At 35.8% G+C, this 18,958-nt stretch overlaps 1 protein-coding gene across 2 annotated transcripts in view; it reads left to right on the top strand.

Moving 5' to 3' along the window:
* LOC139969978 (NLR family CARD domain-containing protein 4-like) overlaps positions 1-18,958 on the top strand; it is a 585,990-nt gene that overhangs the window by 373,028 nt on the left and 194,004 nt on the right. Inside the window, exon 5 of one of the 2 annotated variants that reach the window (XM_071975473.1) lies at positions 13,411-13,979. The exons of the other annotated variant lie outside the window; for it this stretch is intronic. Coding sequence (XP_071831574.1) covers positions 13,411-13,482 — 72 coding nt within the window. The 3' untranslated portion in view covers positions 13,483-13,979. Of the gene's footprint in view, positions 1-13,410; positions 13,980-18,958 lie in introns of those variants that run through there. 2 annotated transcript variants of the gene reach the window in all.

Here is an 18,958-nt window from a genome sequence, read left to right as displayed (position 1 = left end):
AATATTTCTTTACTTGTTTTACATTTAGGGATGATGAGTAGAAACCAAAATCCAATGATGAGATTTTTAATAGTGACATATTTTATGTATGGGGAAAAAATAATTATTTTGGTAACTCACGTTACATCAGCTAATAGAGGTTTGAATAAAGCAAAAAATAGATTATTTTGGAATTTATATTCAAAAGGTTGGTAGTGATATCTGAAGTTAGTGCCCTATGTAAGCAATAAATGAACAAATCAGTAAAGTATCACCATTTAGTTTCTTAGGAGAGCAAAAACAATTCTGTTCATAATTTGTGTACAAAATTTGCATTACAGCATCCTTTCACTTCATATGCAAATTTCTACAAAAAAAATCAATATTTCGGAAGGTATGATATTGATTCAACAAACTTGGATATGTTTACAACAACATTTAACCAATGACAAGATGTCATTGCAGAATTTATATTTTGAGCCCATGTCCACTTTTTCATGGAAATGCCCTTAAATTGATTACCCGGAGTTTACAAACAGTTTTATATGAATAGGGAGGGCTCCAGAAATAAATATTTAATTGATTTTTGGTTTTTAAAAATGTTTTTTAATGATACTGATCTAATTATGAATGTTATTAAACAAACACCTAGTTGCCAAAAAAACTTTGTTGTATGATTTTTCGAGCATGTTATTTTAATGTTTACTTTAATGTTCCTACATTTCACTGCACTCACTATGTTGAAGGTTTATTTAATTAAGCAATTAATTAAGCTAATATTATTTATTGTGCACAATATTCCATAATTTGTTCCATGAAAAGCAAGTAACCTGATTATTATAAAGTCAGTAACTGTAGAAAATTCCATTTGAGAATATCCTTTCCTCATTATTCCCCCCCCCCCCATTTTTTTTAAATTTTAGTGATGTAATGAGTCAAAACTGTTTTCAATTTTTTAGTCGACTCTCGAGTGACATTTCTTTTTCAGCTAGAGGCGGACATTAAAGGATTCACGTGAGATAATTTATAAAACTTTAAAATTTGATTGAAATCCCAATCAAAATCACTATATATGATTACTATCAGAAAGTTAAGAAATAATTGAGGGTGGTATAATAGTCACATGTACTGTTTTTGCATACAAATTTGCTTTATATGAATGCCATATCATGAAATCGTGAATGCAGTATATAATAGTTCATGTTTATCTAATAGCCATTATGAAGTTTGTGCCATTCTGTCAACTGCTTGCTTGTAACATTTTGTTTTGTGTGTGCTGGATAATGACTTTCAGCAATCGCCAATCTATATCATTGAAACACAAAGTATTAAATGTTCACCGCACTGATATATAGTTTGACCATTCCTAATATTTTATAAATAACCTGCTGAAAATTTGTCATATGTTTTCCCCATTTTGAAATCATTCTAAGAAAATTGTTGCTACTATACATTAATGATTCACAACTGGAAAAAAGGCAATGTACCAGATCCATTGTACTATCGTCGTGTTTCCATCCTATCCCTTTTGTAAAGGCAGGATCGTATAGTTACTATATCCTTTACAGTGGAAAATTGAAAGTTCAGTGAGATCGGGAGATGGGATCAGCTGGGTATATAACCACTCAATTTACAGCTGTGTTGTCAATGAATTCCAGGGTATTACCACCTGGTGGTGACATACAAAGAATTTAAAGTGCTTTCTGTTACAGTGGTGTTGCCAGACATTTGAATCTTGGTTGGTGATATGTCTATTTGTGAATTCCTTCTCGGGGGAGGGGTTCCCCAGGCCACCCATTGGCGACACCACTGATCTGTTCTCAGCTCACCTAATCCTTTCCAAAAAAAATAAAGAACATTTTAGATCCAGGCCCAATTCAAGCAGAAATTTGACAGATTAATATTGAACTGAAAATATGTCACTGTTATGTAAAGTATCTTTATAATTTGAACGTTTGTTGCAAAGATAACATGTTTTGTTGAACATCCCTCAGAATATTGTAGTTTTGATTTCTGTTTTTTTTTTAATATATTAAAAATTATATAAGAATATATAAGTGGGTTAGTGGGAATAAAATTACTGTTCGGTGGATATTGACAATTATATTTCTTGATGGAATACCATTTTTAATGTACTTTGTGTGTGACTGTCACAATGATTTTCTGGTCTTTATAGCCTAACATGATTGGATGTGAAGGTGAAGTCACTCCATGAAGTAGCACCTTTCAGTAAATTCCCCTGCATTAACAGATCATTGAATGTTGTCTTGATGACCTTAACTGCATCTTTATTGAAGAATTCCAGCACTTAGCCAACACGGAGGATCTATAGAAAAGCTTGTTCAATCCAGAATTTGCAATTTATAAAATTGACAGTATAGCTGTGATGTGTAATACTGTAATTCAGTCTAAAGGACCGACTGTTCAGTCTGATATCAGTCTTATAGACTGAAAGTATTCAATCTTATTAAGACTGGTGCTGCAATAAATCAGTCTAAACTGCTGACTGTTCAGTCTAAAGTGGTTTGATTTTCAGTCTATTAGACTGAAGAGTATTTAGTCTAATTAAGACTGACCTTCAGTCTTTACATTTCAGACTGGAATTCAGTCTAAGTAGTCTGATCCCTTATCCCATCCATCATTAGACTGAAATTTCAGTCGATTAGACTGAAATTTCAGTCTCTCATTTTAAGAGAGAAGGTCTACCTTGTTGGCAGGTTATACTCATGGACAACTATGGACATCCACGAAAAATCCCCGTATGAAACACACACATGCCACAGTATGTTATGTGATACGTGATACGTTAAAGAAGTTTTTGGTGTGTGTAATGGAAATCCAGCTGTGAAGTTCATATATTTTAATTATTTTACTACGTGTAAGAGAAAAGCAAATGGAGTATGTGTAAAAGTGCGTGGTCACTGGTGAACCATCAACTGCCTTTGGTATTTCTTTCTATACTAAGGCTTGCGAGGCTTAACAAAGATCAACGTTACGATTGACTAGTTCTTGCATAGTTTCAATCAGTTCTCACCATTATCAAATGATAAAGGTGTATTGGTAATTTAAGTATTAAACTGTTTATTGTGTTGTCAAACAAATGACTGCATCACTGTTGGAGGTCGCACGTGATGCATTTAATGATATGTATATGTAATCATAGGAAACCGTTCCATAATCGTAATTCTCGGGGGTATTCGACGAGATATTAACTTGCCCTAAGCAACAAATGGTAGATTCCATATGCGTCATAAAACTGAGCAATACAAAACGTCATATATTCTGGTAGAAATTGCCACACGCCATTGCATAGCAATAATAATTTGTATCTTATTAGTAGCGAACCCTACACGACCATAGTTTTCCGTAGTCCTCATAATATAAAGCGTTGTAGGAATATAAGGAAACTTATTTAACGGGAAGGCAGTAAGGGTGAGAGGTAATTCACTACTTGGAATTTTCTGGTAACCTCGTTCGGTCACATTTGTTATTCTCAAGATATATATATATACCTCAAAAAACTTCACGAGTTTCTATAAGTTTGGAAACTGTTTGGAAGTTCTGTGAGTCTACTTGTAAACTATCATCTTTGTTCGCTTTCGCCTTGCTTTGCCTAAATATATAATTATGTACACGTTGACGTACGTTTTTTTCTTCGGGAGACAAGTATAACGTTATTTGACACACTGTTAGATGTAGTTAAAAAGAAAACCGACGACGGGAATCCAGCAGAATGTCTTAATTATCCGAAGCGAGTAATTTAGATATTGTGGTAGTGAATTTCCAATATTAAATACAGTATTGAAAGCGAATGATATGAATTTTATGTTACGATTGAAATTCGTCAACGTCAGCTGGATTGTTACAAAATTCGGTATTTCACATGCATATACACGTTATAAGTTGAAATACCTGGATATTCTCTTGTCCGTGGAGCAACGACATTGGGAAGAAAATTCCCATTTACCCAGTGTCTGATAACTTTTATCAAATGATATTCTGAAAACTTATATCAGTAAGGGTAAGTCTCTGTATCTTCATAAATCTCCTGTTTTCTAGGGCTGGGTATATCAAGATATCAATAAAACCGTCACGTAAGATACAATGATCCCAAGCAGTACTCGCTTGCGATGGTGTATAAGAGGATCGTATATACTGGATCTTGCATAGAGGATCCAGCATATTGGATCCTGTATATTAGATAATGTATAGTGGATTCTATAAAGTATATCCAGTATAGTGAATCGTGTAAAGTGGATCGTTTATAATGGATCGTATATAGCGGAATGTGCATAGTGGATCCAGCATATGGATTGGGTATAGTGAGTAATACATATATGACCCTTTATAGTGTATCTTTAATCTTTCATCTTTCAACATAGATGATCGTAAATAGTGCATAGTAGATCTTGCGTGGTGGATCCAGAATAGTGATCATGTAAAGTGGTTTCAGCACAGTGGATCGTTAACATTGCATTCAGCATACTGGATCATATATATTCGATCCTGTAAAGTGGATCCAGCATAGTGGATCGTGTAAAGCGGATCGTTTATAATGGATCTTCATCGCGGACCAGGCATAGTAGATTTGTTATTGTGGATGCTGTACAGTCGATCCTATATAGCAGCTCGTGTATAGTAGAACCACGTATACTTACACGTATACCATGAAAACATATGGCTAAAATATTGTGGTGCTCTCAGTGTGTTGTAATCTGTTATAGTGTATCTTCTTTTAACCGAAGGACTGTTATAGCAAATGTTGATGAAAACCTCGAATCTCTCAATATAACCTCTGCTGCTGGTTTTCGTCTCCATACATTGTCATTTACCTTCGACACAAATTACCCGCACAAAATGTATTTATCTCTTTTATCGATGCTGGTGCATTTAGGCCCTAGCACGTTTTAATCTCGTAAAACGCGACATAATTCTAGTCCTTTGCAGATGATAATTTCCCAATTTTAAATGAAAATACAGTAACAAAAGGTTTGACTCAGTGTACTGATTAGACCCCTTAACCAATATTTGAGGCAAACTGAATTGACGTAATTTTTAACCACCACACGCATATGGGTTATTGTCAATGTAATTGTAGAATGACCAAACCCTGAACCATATTTTGGTTAGATATCCACCTACCCCAGCGTTGGGTAATATTAATTTTTCAGGGCCTATAATATACACTTCACCTTTGCAATACAAATATAACTAGTATCATAACAAAGAACTTTTAATGTACACATTTGTAAGATAAATGATATGATATCCATTAGTAGAATTTACAAACTAAATACAGTAATACACAATACAAATTGCATAATTTCGTAGTGGGATAATAATAGTCAGAATATGCGTATTCCTGACGCTCTGATCATGCAATGAAGGTGGTAATTTTTGGATAGGGTCTAGTAACAGCCAATCGTGATTTGACACGGAATGACCCAATATGCTTTTTTGATAACCACTTTGCACAGGAGCTCCCTTTTAACTAACCTTAAAACAATGTTGTTCAACTGACTCTTCTGGACATATACTGAACTGAAAAAAAATGGTTTACAAACTACATACCTAAAGGTTATACTTTTTACTTTGGAACAAATATCATTTTATTGACTTTCTGCCTTTCTTGAGAAATTTGCAAATTCTAATACACACTGTACATGTATGTGTCTATTGCCATTTATTGTATAGTAATGTCTTTTAAGTAAAGTAAACCAGAAGCAGACAGTGAATTGCAACTATTATTTGTTTATATGACATTGAATTCTTCAGATTATTTATTTGAATGAACTTGAAGTACAATATCCAGGCTCACACAAATATGGAACATCACAACAGGAAAATCGTTTTTTGATTTGTAAAAATCCCAAACTTTGAGGGTTCTTCATTTAAAAATAAGGGAAATACCCTCCTGAAATGTTTGTACAAACAGGGTGGTACTATACCTCTTTTATTAATAAAAACAGTAATCATATTTTATTTTTTTTCAACGTGACGTGTTTTGAGTTATTAGCTGTCAAAGACGACCTCTTTTGTACATCAGAGCAACTTAAAAAACCTCAAAAATTAATATTGAGGCAAGCTAGAAACCTAACATTGGTAAGTTGTAAGAACTTAATACTAACAATTATAGTTAAATACACTCACAGCTCTCAGATGGTTACGTTGGTAAAATAAATTGCACCAAACCCTTTCTCATGCTGAATTGCAGCATGAAGTAGCAACTTGATAGCTGCACAACTTACAAATATATTACAGGAAAGCATTGTAATCGTTGTAATCGTATATTGTACTTTTTGGACTGGGCATCATGACCTCTGAAACGATCAAGTATCCCGAAGCAATAGTTTAGGAGCAATTTATCACTGGAAATAACACTTGTTTTAGCGAAAAGTAACAACAACTCTCATCTCACAGTATGTTTTTATTCACTGCATTGAGAGTTGTCAAAGTAAAAAGTATATCATTACCACAGTATTTTTGTCGTTGAAAACTATTTCGCTGTCCTTTTGACCATGTGCTTCAGTTTATAATGTCTTTGATGCTACATTCATACATTGTCACACTAAGTCACTGAAGCTTGATTATTTTAATTGACATTGTGTAAAAAGTTATTTACACATACTGTAACTGGAAAGGGGTCAGATCGAGCCGGGGTTGTGCCGACTTGTCTATAGTGGTTGGAGATAAGGAAAATTTCATTCAACTTTGAATACAACTTACAAATAACATTGTATTGGGTAACAGTTAATGGTAACTTATGTAGGGTTCATTAATGTCGTGAGCAAGTACTAGGCCTTTTAGGGGCGTGTTCTTGTGTCGTCGAGATTTTAAAAAAAATATTTTTTTATTTTTATAATTTTCTCTCTATGCACTGTTTTACATAACATTGATTTCAAACACCACAGCGTGTTCATAGACGATAACATTATCACAGACGCTATGGAATAGAGTTTCATACCATACAATAGTATACATTGTGTGATGTCTAGGTTACCATACATAGTACTGTAGCTAGTCTACGGCACAATTACCCGCTTCGAAACTTGACAACCACTTGTTTTTGTAGTTTAGTTATAGGTTGCATAATTTGGTTTTGTGTGCCTATTATAGACCTAGGCATATCGATCAATATAGGCTTGCGCATAATCCAATGTAATGTATGGGTTCATTATAGCTAAGTATTGTGTGTTCCTATACAGGTATATTAAATTGAATGTTTCATGCAAGACTGCCGGGACGCAAGTTCTTTTTTGGTTTTTGAGCGATCGCAAACAGTTTGAAGACGTTGCTCTGTAAAACGAACTGACTTGCACTTTAGTACAAAGTGTTCTTGAACCTTGATCTGAACAATTAACAGCAACTACAACACAATGCAGCATTTGACGGTTAACGGAATGATGTAATTATTTAGATTCACTATTTTCCCCATATTAAAAAACAGATCCTATGGGCAGGAGCTGTACTCAAACGACCCGTCATACAGATATACAGAAAGCCCATGTCTGTTTTAAATGACATCCGCTTAGGAAAATCGTACGTTGTACATTATGCGTTCATGTGGTATCGGGCATGTTGCTGTAATACATAAGTTTTACTACTTTCACCGTTATGATGATGTTAGTCATCTTGATACACGTTTTCGCCTATGTCAGTCGCATGTGTACTGACCATGGAATTTCAACTTCTTTATACCGCACACAATCAAAGGAATTTTATTATGTGGTTGAAGTTCATTGCTTAACACAGGCAAGGCTATTTACAGGAAGTTTCTATTCAATTGACAGGTAGACAAATCTGCATATGAACTCGTAACAACACGATCAATGATTACATGAAGACATGAAGGGCAAATCGTAAGTCAGTTTCAGTTGATTTACTTTTCTCTTTAGGTTCAACAAGATGGTAATTCGACATAACATTAACTCTTGTTACCTTCTTTAACTAATATGTGAGAGATATTCCGGTTGATGGATATTACTGTTTGGAATAATAAATTATTTGCGCTTAAGTAATTTTAATGATTGTAACACGTAGCATAGAGTTAGGCATCATAGGGGTATCGGTATGAAAATTGTCTTGGTTTCTCTTGTCATGTACTAATCATTGCACCTCCTAGGAATAAAATATTCTTTTCCAACACATTTTAAATAACAACACATTGAACCAAACCATATGCAACATTAAAACAATGCAGTATATATCTTGACGGTTAACGGAACGATGTAATTATTTATATTCCCTATTTTGCTCATATGTTTAAAACAGATTCTCGGAAACGATGGGCAGGGGCTGTACTCACACGACACCTTTACGCTTCGTAGACTGTCTGAAGTAAATCACGTAATAATGGAGCTGAATGCCGATCTTCAAGGTAGTTGCCTTCCACTCTGTCGTCTTAATAACACATATAACAGTAACAAAATTGTAATATCAATAACGTATAAACAATTAAGATTTAGGTGTTCCCATGTGTGTCACTAATTTATTATTCGTCACATGTAGTCATACGTGGTAGCATTTACACATATTGTTTCTGTTTTTTGTTTAGAGAAGAAACAATTTCTGATAGAAGGTCTCAAAAGTACATATAAAGGCCAATATGATGCGATTCAACCCCTACCATATATAAAAGATAGACTTTATTGTGTTGACAAGGTCTTTGTAGAAGGCGGCGTTGAAGTTTGTCTGGCACCAGAGCTAACGCCAGGCACCAGAGGATCATGGGAGCGTTTGGAATCTTACAAAAGTATTTATACTGACTTTCGGTTTAAATCCAAAAGACGCATTATACAAGGAGAGCCCGGGTATGGTAAGTCGACGTTAACCCTTCAGTTGGCCTACGATTGGTGCAATGACGTATCGGATTCCCCGATGAACAATGTAGAAATACTAATTCTTCTTCGGTTAAGACAACTTGGAAGTGTAAAGTCTCTCTATAGGGCGATTAAGTCATTTCTTCTCTTCCATGAACCCCGTGTTAGCAAACATGAGATTGAAAAGATCATTGACAGTTGCTCTTCCGTCCACATTATTTTGGATGGATATGACGAATATCCTGGCAGGGACAGCAATGATAATGACGATGTACACAGGATCATCAAGATGGAACTGTTTGCAGACTTTGAAGTCAGCTTAACGACAAGATATCTTCCAGAATGTCTTAGAAAAGAAACTAAGAGGGCCAAACTAATAGGGTTCGATGACAAAGCTAGGGATGAGTACATTCGCAAGGCCGTAGTAGGTAACAACTATGAGGCAGTGGAAGAAATAAATCAACAACTCTATGAAAACTCCATCCTTGCTGATCTTTGCCAGGTGCCTCTCATATTCGTGATGTTTGCCCACATGGCTCAGGATCAGAGAGACTCCATGAAGTTCAAGTCTGTCACACAGTTCTTCAAATACATGATTAGATGTTTTTACGACCATCTGAAACAGAAATTTAAAGACAATAGAAGCAACGAGTTATATCTTCATGAAATGGAACATCATAAGCTAGACGAAATAGCTTTCGAAGGATTAAACAAGGAACAACAATTGTCATGGATTAAGACTAGATTTCGTCAAAGAGTCGGGCCAGAATTATATGACCAGTATATTTTAATTGGCATTTTGGTCGAAGAAGATGAAGTGAGCGATGATTCTATTACAACGATGGTCCGTTTTTATCATAAACTATTCTGTGAATGGTATGCAGCCCACCACCTTGTCACTCTTGTAAAGAACGCACACGATCTCTCCGATATGCTCAGGTTCTTAGATCCATTTGATCTTCAGTACCTGTTTAGATTCGCCTGTGGTCTGGATCCCAATGCTGGAAAGAAACTCATCAACCATTTGAAGGGATTACCAGGCGGGGATACTTTTGCCATCCTCTGTATCCTGGAACAAACTGGTGACGTCAACGACATTATGGCTTCGGTGAAAGAGCTCTGCTCGCGTACCGTTGGGATAAAGAGAGGCGACAGCGCTCTTCTCCAAAGATCGACGACACAGTTGCTGGATATTGCATCTAAAAATCATGTAAGTTAGCTAATAAAAAAAAGCCTTTTCCATTTTTTCCTACACCTAATTAGGAACTGTTTACTATTTTATAATGGTTTTGTTTTCTTTATTCTCAAGTCTATTCATAGTCATTAAAAACTATTATTTAAGCCACTTTAAATCATAAAAATTTAGGTTTACAGATGAAGGATGGTTTTCCTAGCTAATGAATATACAGTGGTGTATTGAGAATAATTGCAAATGATGTCATATATTTAAACCAATCAGAATAATCTCTGCATGTGCCAAATTGCGCTAAAACTCTAATCAAACTGATGATGAATTGATAATATTGAACATATACTTCAACATAAACACGTGGAGTGTTAATGTTTGGAATTTCAGATTCTTTTGTTACGAATAAATAGCTAGTCTTCCAAGACTTTAAATAAATATTAAATGCTTCGAATGATTGAATTGAACCTGGAACAACAAGCCTTATATGTTGGAGGAAATTGTCTAATCGTTTAAGCTACCCCATTAACATAATGTAACATCTGTTATCATTAATACCAATACATGGTCGGTAATCGATAATTTACAATGGGGTGATCGAAACAGTCATTTGGCAGTTCTTCTATCAAAATAAAACTGTATAATTGACCTAAAAGAGCCAAAAAAGTACAACAATTAAGAAAGTATAATTTTACACGTTGCATGGTAAAGCATTCATTAAAATATGTTGATGATATTAGTGATTTCACCGATATAGTAATACATCATCATCATTCCTGGTCGTCTGACATTACTAATTCAAATTGAAAAAGAATCGTATGTTAACACATGGTATGGTATGGTAATACATATCAGGAAATGTTGAGAGAGGTGAATGATCAAAGTGTATTCTTTGTAATGAAATATGTAGCCTGTTTTCTTCTCAACAGTATTACTAGCAGTATTTAGTATGATTGATATTTGAGCAAATACTTAGGTACATATACAGTACATAGGCCTACCTAGGTATATATATATATATATATATATATATATATATATATATATATATATATATATATATATATATTCATCGAATGTATTGTCATCGAACCAAACTAATGTAGTAACAACCCTTACCGGGGGTGTAGTGTATGGTCATTGAACCATACTAATGTACTGTAGTAACAACCCTTACAGGGAGTGTAATGTATGATCATCGAACCATATTAATGTAGTTTCAGTCTAGCCTCAAGCCATGTAAGGAGCTATCACCGATAGAGTTTCCTGGTGCAGGGAGATGTCACTGACAGCGAGAGGTTTATGTTATTAACACACTGTTACAAAAACTTATTCATACAGTACGAATAATGGCAGCCAGGATGCATGTGCTATGTCGCAATTTAAAAAAAAATGGTGAAAAAACGTTTCTCCGTTTTAAACGAAAACATTAGAACCGTGAAATCAAATAGTTAGAGTTAATTCTGTAAAGGAATAATTTCTGTCCTGTAAACGATTCATACTGTTATCAGGTTACATTTTTACTTCTATTGTAATTAATTCATAAGTGGCCAACCTATTTAGTGTAAATTAATACCGATACGCTTCAATGAGTGTACTTTTTAAAGAAAAGTCACCAAGGAAAGAACCTGGGCCCGAAAACCAAACTACCGAACGACTGATCCGCTCTCAACCCCAGTTCCCTTACATCGACACTGTGACTGTGTGATCTTCGTCGGTGTGTATCACCATTCCCCTCAAAAGGGAACACCTATTTATTATACGTTCAGTCTTAGTTTTAGTAAATGCTTCAGAGCTAAGTCAACTTTATATACCGACTGTGTATTTGAGAAAATAGTGAGCTATGTGACGTTAATTTTAGCACCAACAACAACGGTTTTTAACCAGTAAAACACATGCTTTGATATCAAATGAAGTAACTCTACCAACTTTTAAATTAATTAGAAACATGATGCGCATAATTCAACACAGAAATCACCAAACGTGAATATAACCCGCATAATTTTGGTAGCACTTTTTTTATTAATATGCAAATTGAACAGTGTCCGATGTTTGTTTGTTGATACAGAACGGTGATAACTTGTAATTGTGCATTCATGCAAAGGTGTTATAATACCCACTATTAAAGACAAATTATTCATTATTGGCGTCATGCAGTTTATAGTGCATTCAACTGTTATTCTATATACAACCAATGCTGAGTGTTAATTTACAATATAAAGGCACTGTTGTATGTCCATAACATCTTATTTTCAAAATGTCACTATTAATTTACAGGGTCTGTTTTGTCTTTGAGAGAGCTCCCTGCTATAATTAGGCAGCTTTGACAGAGAGAGAGAGAGCTCCCTGGTGTTGTTAGGGAGCGGTCACAAACATACTGTAGCTCCCTAATATTAATAGGAGCTGTCACAAAGACGGTTGCCTGGAATAATTAGGGAGCTGTCTCAGAGAGGTCCTTGGTATAATTAGGCAGCTGTTACAGAAAGAGTTCCCTGTTATTATTTGAGAGCTGTCACAAACAGAGCTCCCTAGAATTAATATGAGCTGCAAAAAAGACGGTTGCCTGATATAATTAGGAAGCTGTCACAGAGAGGTCCAGGGTATAATAGGCGGCTGGTGCATAGAGTAATCCCTGGTATTTTTAGGGAGCTGTAACAAAAGAGCTCCCTAGAATTAATATGAGCTGTCTAAAAGTGGGCTCCCTGGTATAATCATCTGTTTATAGCTCCATTGTATAATAAAGGAGCCGTTACAGAGATAACTCACTGGTATTATCAGGGAGCTGTCACAAACAGAGCTCCCTGATATTAATATTAGCTGTCACAAAGAAAGGATTCCCTTGTATAATTAGGGAGCTGTCACAATGGGTGCACCCTGGTATAATTAGGGAGCTGTCACGGAGAGAGGTCATTGGTGTTACACTAAGCCCCCCCCCCCGTCATGATCAATGTTTTGTTTTCGCTGCGTTGAAGTATAGAAGACGCGAATATAGTATTGTACTGGATCAAAGTATTAATAGATAACAATATCAGCTGATCAGTGATATGGTAAACTGTTAGTTTGTTATGTAAATATCGAGTGATGGTTTCTGAAAGGCTAAATAAATACGATGAATTGTGTAACAAAGTGACTTTTAGTGCGCGATGATTGATGTGATGTTTGAGTTTTAAATCGATATTCTCATTTGTATCGGCGTTACAAGGGAAATATGAAAATAATTTTACCCATTCCCCTCTCCCACGAACATAACATATAGCTATGTATTGACTCAAATGTTCTTTACCACTGCAGTTACAAAAAAGAAATGCATATATTACACATACAGGTTGTATTTGCAGAGACCAAATCTTGGAATATCAATCATTTGTGCATATTTCTCAATCGTTTATCAGCTCTTAATTATAATTATGTAATGTTTTATTGCAGATCCTCAAAGTGCTTGTCTGGTTCCAACATTCTTGGTGTATTGTTGTGGACAATTGTGACATATTAGGTTAAATTGATTTTTTCCTGTAAAGGTGGAGGATGGTGAAAGATGTAACAACGGATTGTTAGAAATAGCTGAATTATACCATTATACCATTGTAATCACTACAGCGGTATTATCCATATATCGGCAGAGTGGTATTGAAGGTTAGGTGGGGTTGCCGAAAGACCCCTGGTTAAAAAAACTCTCCCGTTAATAAGATAAATGCAATTTGAAATGTTTGAAGAATGAGACTTAACATTACCATTATATCTAAGATACAATGTGAATGTACGTCCTAACACATGGGATTAAATACATACAATAACAAAAAGACTATACTTCATTAGTATTATTATTATGAATTATAAATAAGTTATGAAAATATACTCGATCTTTTATATTAAGTTTAAGACGAAGCATTTAAACCAAAAAGGAAACTTCAATACCTTGATCTACAGAGTCATGTAAACGTTGTTATTAACAATGAACAAATTAAGATTCAACCATGACAGTACCATATATGTAGACCAACAAAACAATAAAATCCCTTTAGCAATCAAATGATGGCTTTTGAAAGAAGGGCCATTACACCCTAGAAATCTCTACCAGACAGGGGAGGAGAAGGTGATATTTCATTCAGAATTTACAACCGTTCTAGCTATTGTAGTGCCCACGCGCGCTACAATATTGGGAATACAAGCCCGCTCCACCATCCGCATGTCTGGCTGGTGAATGCCAGCTGAACATACACTCTTCATAGCAATCTCAAATTCACATCTTGGCTACGCAGGAAAAAATCCAGACCCAGATTTGCAAAGAATTGTTTCGGCAAACAGTTAATTCTGCACTGGCACACGTAAACAAAAATGATCCCATTGAGTAGAATACTTCTTCAAAACAATACTTAAAATTCTCTACTTTGGTTTGTTTTTCTCGAATTGAACAAGACAGGTAACATTTGAACGCATTTGAGTTAATCAAAAAAAAAATTGCACGCAACAAATGTTAATCGTATTATGCACAACAACTCGGTGTTATTTGGTGATCTCGGGCACGAACAGCTAGCCCGTAATGGTATGGCATTATACTACACAGTCAAAGTTAGTTGCCAGAGCTAGCTGCTCTGTACGTATATTACGTGTTTTGGATCATGAACCAGGGCCAGGAAACCGAACAAGCAATTTTTAATCGCCCGGAGTGTGTAATAGTGCAATGAGAGACTGGACCTACATTGTATTCGTTAGAGTAATTGTGCATTAGGCCTTCAGTGTAAATCACCGTATGTTCGTTAACTTTCGCTAACTGGGCGAGGATCATAGAAATTGAAGTAGGGGAATGGCGTCATGCGACATACAGTATAATGAAGCCACCCATCCAACTGGTGGCGCTTTGCTTATACGACAAGAAAGTACTGGCGCGTAATACAAGCACTAGGTCTTTGACATAACTGAAGTGATAAAGTTGACATAAATCACTCGAAATGGTGATATCGTGTGCCGCATTTGGGTGCCAAACATGTGGCAGTGGACTGTAAGTTTTACAAGTTATTCTTAGGTATCGATAATAGAAGCAATTACATAGGAATCTAATTTCTTTACTAGTGTCGTCTGCTCAGCTGATGTTGTTATTCACTGGACCCTGGATATAGTTAGCCTAAGCCCTAGACCGGCCACGGCGGCTTTCGGATGCGATATAACTAAAGCCTAATTTTAAAAATGTTAACACCTCATTTTTCTCAAAACTGTTTCCCTAACGACAGATCCACATGCCAGAATAACATGGGATGATGGTTATGATGTCGTGGGCTTGCCACTAACAATTCAATAATAGAAAACTAGGCTACTACCGACTTTGCAACGTTAAAATTAAACTAATAACTGCATGCACAGACTAATATGGAAATATTACACGAAACAAGGTGTGTGGGAAGGGGAAGAGGGGTGGTGGGTTGCCTTTACACGGCATTTTTTAAGGGACAACTTGGCTATGTCACTATTTGAGTGGAGCAGTAAAATAATACAAACAAGACAGATGTTTGCCATATGCCTCTCAGATACCAGAAATGACACTTTCCAGACATTAAAAGTTGCACAAACACTCCACTTACTCGAGTCGTTATAGATGTGAGAAAAAGCCAGGAGTATAGTACTTACCACTATGGTCACCATAACATGTCTCTGTTGCGCAAAGTACGCCTTCTCTTTCAGAAAAAGCGGGTAAAATCAAATTCAGTTTCAAAGTCGAATGCACAATATGTATATGTAAAGACTAACAAATGATCTGGCCTTTTGCCGTACACTACAAAGCGCCCTCCATTTTTTCAAGGCTTTACTGCTTAAACAAACGGCCATAAACTGTGTCAGCTTTCTTCCTTGTTCAATTTCTATGACGAAGATACAGTGACGTTAACATGTTGTTCAAGTTGACCAATCAGTGTCCAGGACTGGGTATTCTCTGTCACGTCCGGAAAATACGTGAGTCTTTCTTAAATACAATACGGTTACAAAGACCCATCCATTGAATATCAATTACAACAAACTAAATTTCACCTTCATCGCGCACCACAATGACACGTATTTGTATACAGTTGTTCTAGTTATTTGTAGATTTTATTACATAATGCAGACTGGATGTAATATTTACCTTCAATACACGACATCCGTGTATGTGACCTATGCTGCTGGGATGTATCAAGCCAGTATCATTTGCCGTTTAGATGAACAAAATAAAACTAATGGATGCTGTTAGCTCCGGAATATTATTTTGTTATCTGTGTTTAAAAAAAAGGCCAATTTATTAGGGACAATAAATTTTTATCTTGATTGCCCTTCAAAGCTGCTCTATAAAGTTCATCGGGACTCATAGAATTTTTCCCTCTTTTCACAGTGAGAAAAAATTGCATCTTCGTTATCCATCTTTTAAAAACATGATAATTTAAAACGTAATGAACTGAAGCATCTTATCTTCAATCTAAACAAGATATCTAGCCATATATCGTAAAAATGATAATATCAACTAAATATGAAACGATTATACGATACCACGGGCAAACTTCTTATGATCTTTATATTTAAAAAAAAATAAAACTGTTACCAAACTGCTTATCCACTAGAGAGCCTGTGTAAGAGAATGTGTAAAAGTAAGTTGGCCTGAGGTTTTGATCCTAGCAGGATCTACTTCAAAGGCTAAATGACAAGTGATCATTACGATCCTGCTAAGATCGAAACGTCAGGCCAACTTATTTGTACACGATCTTTGTATTTGTTTGTTGTGTAAACAGTGACTGTCATACAACGGTAGTAAAGTACGTTATATATTTAGTTTGTGGTACAGGATAAGTAAATAGCGATAACAATAGGCAAGCATGTTCCTGATTACGAAAGGTAGGTTAGATGTGAACATATGTTAGTATTAATATAGTTAGTTATGGAAACGAAAGATAGATACGAAAATAAATATATTCATATTAAGAAGTAAAAACAAACAGCATTTAAAGAACGGAAAGCCCTGTTATTTGAAAAGTCCCCTTTTCTCGTGTTCTGATATGTAACAAGTGAAATGCGTTTCATTTTCTTTTATGGAAATCACTGGTTAATACGACTGAAAACATCTATTGCTTTAATAATTTATAATCAAGTTACTATGGATGACACGTTATTGATTTAATTTTACTGTTAGCTGAACTTTGAGCTGAGTTTATCACAGTGTTTTCCTCAAGCCAATGTTTGTCAAGTCAAGTCACAAGTCTTTCGCTCATGTCACGCGTATAACAGCAGCTTATATAGTCATTCTAGACATAAGCCTAATGATAATCAACGACCGATGTTTAACGAGGCATCTTTATCAAGTGCTTCGGGTCCTGTGAATGACGTGTTTCAGTGAGCTCTTGTTACAATGTTATGGAGGCTACTCTTTTCTACAAGAGTAGCCATATATACTTGGCAGCAACTGAAGTAATCTTGTACCATTATGGAGGGCAGGAGTAGAGGGGTAGCTAGGGGAGAGGATAGGCCGTCAAATATATGTCTACCACCCCCAGTCATATACACTGGGCAGCAACTGAACTTCAGTGTGTAAAACCGGTGTACTTTTACTCTCTCAATACGCAAATATAACGTTAATGCAAAATCAAAGATTTACTTACTCTGTACAGAGATTAATCTTGTATCATAATGGAGGGCAGAGTAGGAGCAGAAGGGTCTATACGGGAGGGCAATAGGCCCTCAAATATTTGTCTGCCACCCCTTGAAAGTATCTAAATTGGAATGATAGAGGTATAACTTATAGTATGAAACATTATTGCCTAGGTCTCCTTTTTTCTGTTGGTTTTATCTGTACCAGGTGTCAACATCCGCTCCGACTGTTATTACCAATTACTGTAAGTACGCAATATAATATATGAGGGTTGCTCGGAAGGAACATTGATCCCAGAAAATTTTGTTAAAACATTCTTGGTCGAATTAACCCTGCTTATACCTCGACTATTGACTATTATTTTCGAAAACAAAAACGATTTTACATATTGACATTTTGTGGTTTTATTTCTGATATTTGATTTTTCTTATAGAACAATTTAGACTGATATCGCAACTTTCCACGCTTTATAGAAATTGTAACGTTTCTCATGAAGTTTTGACGTTTATCTAGAAATGTCGACACAAAACGTTTACTTAAAATATGAATTTCATTAAAAATGGAACATTTGATTACCTCGCATTGTTTGGCTAACAAAGGATCAAGCCGAATGACCCAGTAATGTACAAGGGCGGCGGAAACACTTTCAATCTGGGGGGCACCGACATCAAAGGGCACTTTGCAGAAATTCGATTGGACTGATGCAGCCTTATATTTAGTACCCTTTATAACTCTTATTGTATTATCTTATTTGCGTATACACATCACTCCATCAACGTCCCCCCCCCCCCCCAAGGAAAATATGCATACTAGCACTGCAATATCCAATGTGCAAATTGGGAAACAAGGAACAAGTTTTCTTTTGAGACAAAATGAGGTGAAATCATGCTAGTTGCTAATGTAGGAATCTTTCGAATTAGAGTTTATTTCTTGTTAATATCTTAACAAATTTTTTCCATTCGAAATAGCTTTGAGTTTGACCCACAAAAATTCACTAAAAGTCAGGGGCGAAGCCAGGATTTGCAAAGTTTTATGCACGACTATCTGAGCGGAGCGCCACCATCAGTTGGCGCGGAGCGTACAAGAAAATTTTTGGTTTTACAAACCCTCTCAGATGGCCGGGAACGGCCCTTCCCGAGTGTTCATTCTGGTTCCCTGGCCTCTTGCTAACTTGAGACACCTCAATTTTTATGTAGAAAAAGGGCACATTTTTAACCTGAGGAAAAGTGGGGGGCACGTGCCCCCTGTGCCCCCCCCCCCGGTTCCGCCGCCCTTGGTAATGTATTAAAGTACAATCGTTGATGAGTGGAGCTGGTGTCGTCGTCACTGAAGAATATCTTGATCTAACAAGTGAACTACTGTAAGAAAGAT

The sequence above is a fragment of the Apostichopus japonicus genome, chromosome 7 (genome assembly GCF_037975245.1).
Source record: "Apostichopus japonicus isolate 1M-3 chromosome 7, ASM3797524v1, whole genome shotgun sequence".
NCBI lineage: Eukaryota > Metazoa > Echinodermata > Holothuroidea > Aspidochirotida > Stichopodidae > Apostichopus > Apostichopus japonicus.
The sequence above is the reverse complement of the archived record's forward strand: the minus strand, read 5'-3'. Positions and strand labels throughout refer to the sequence as shown.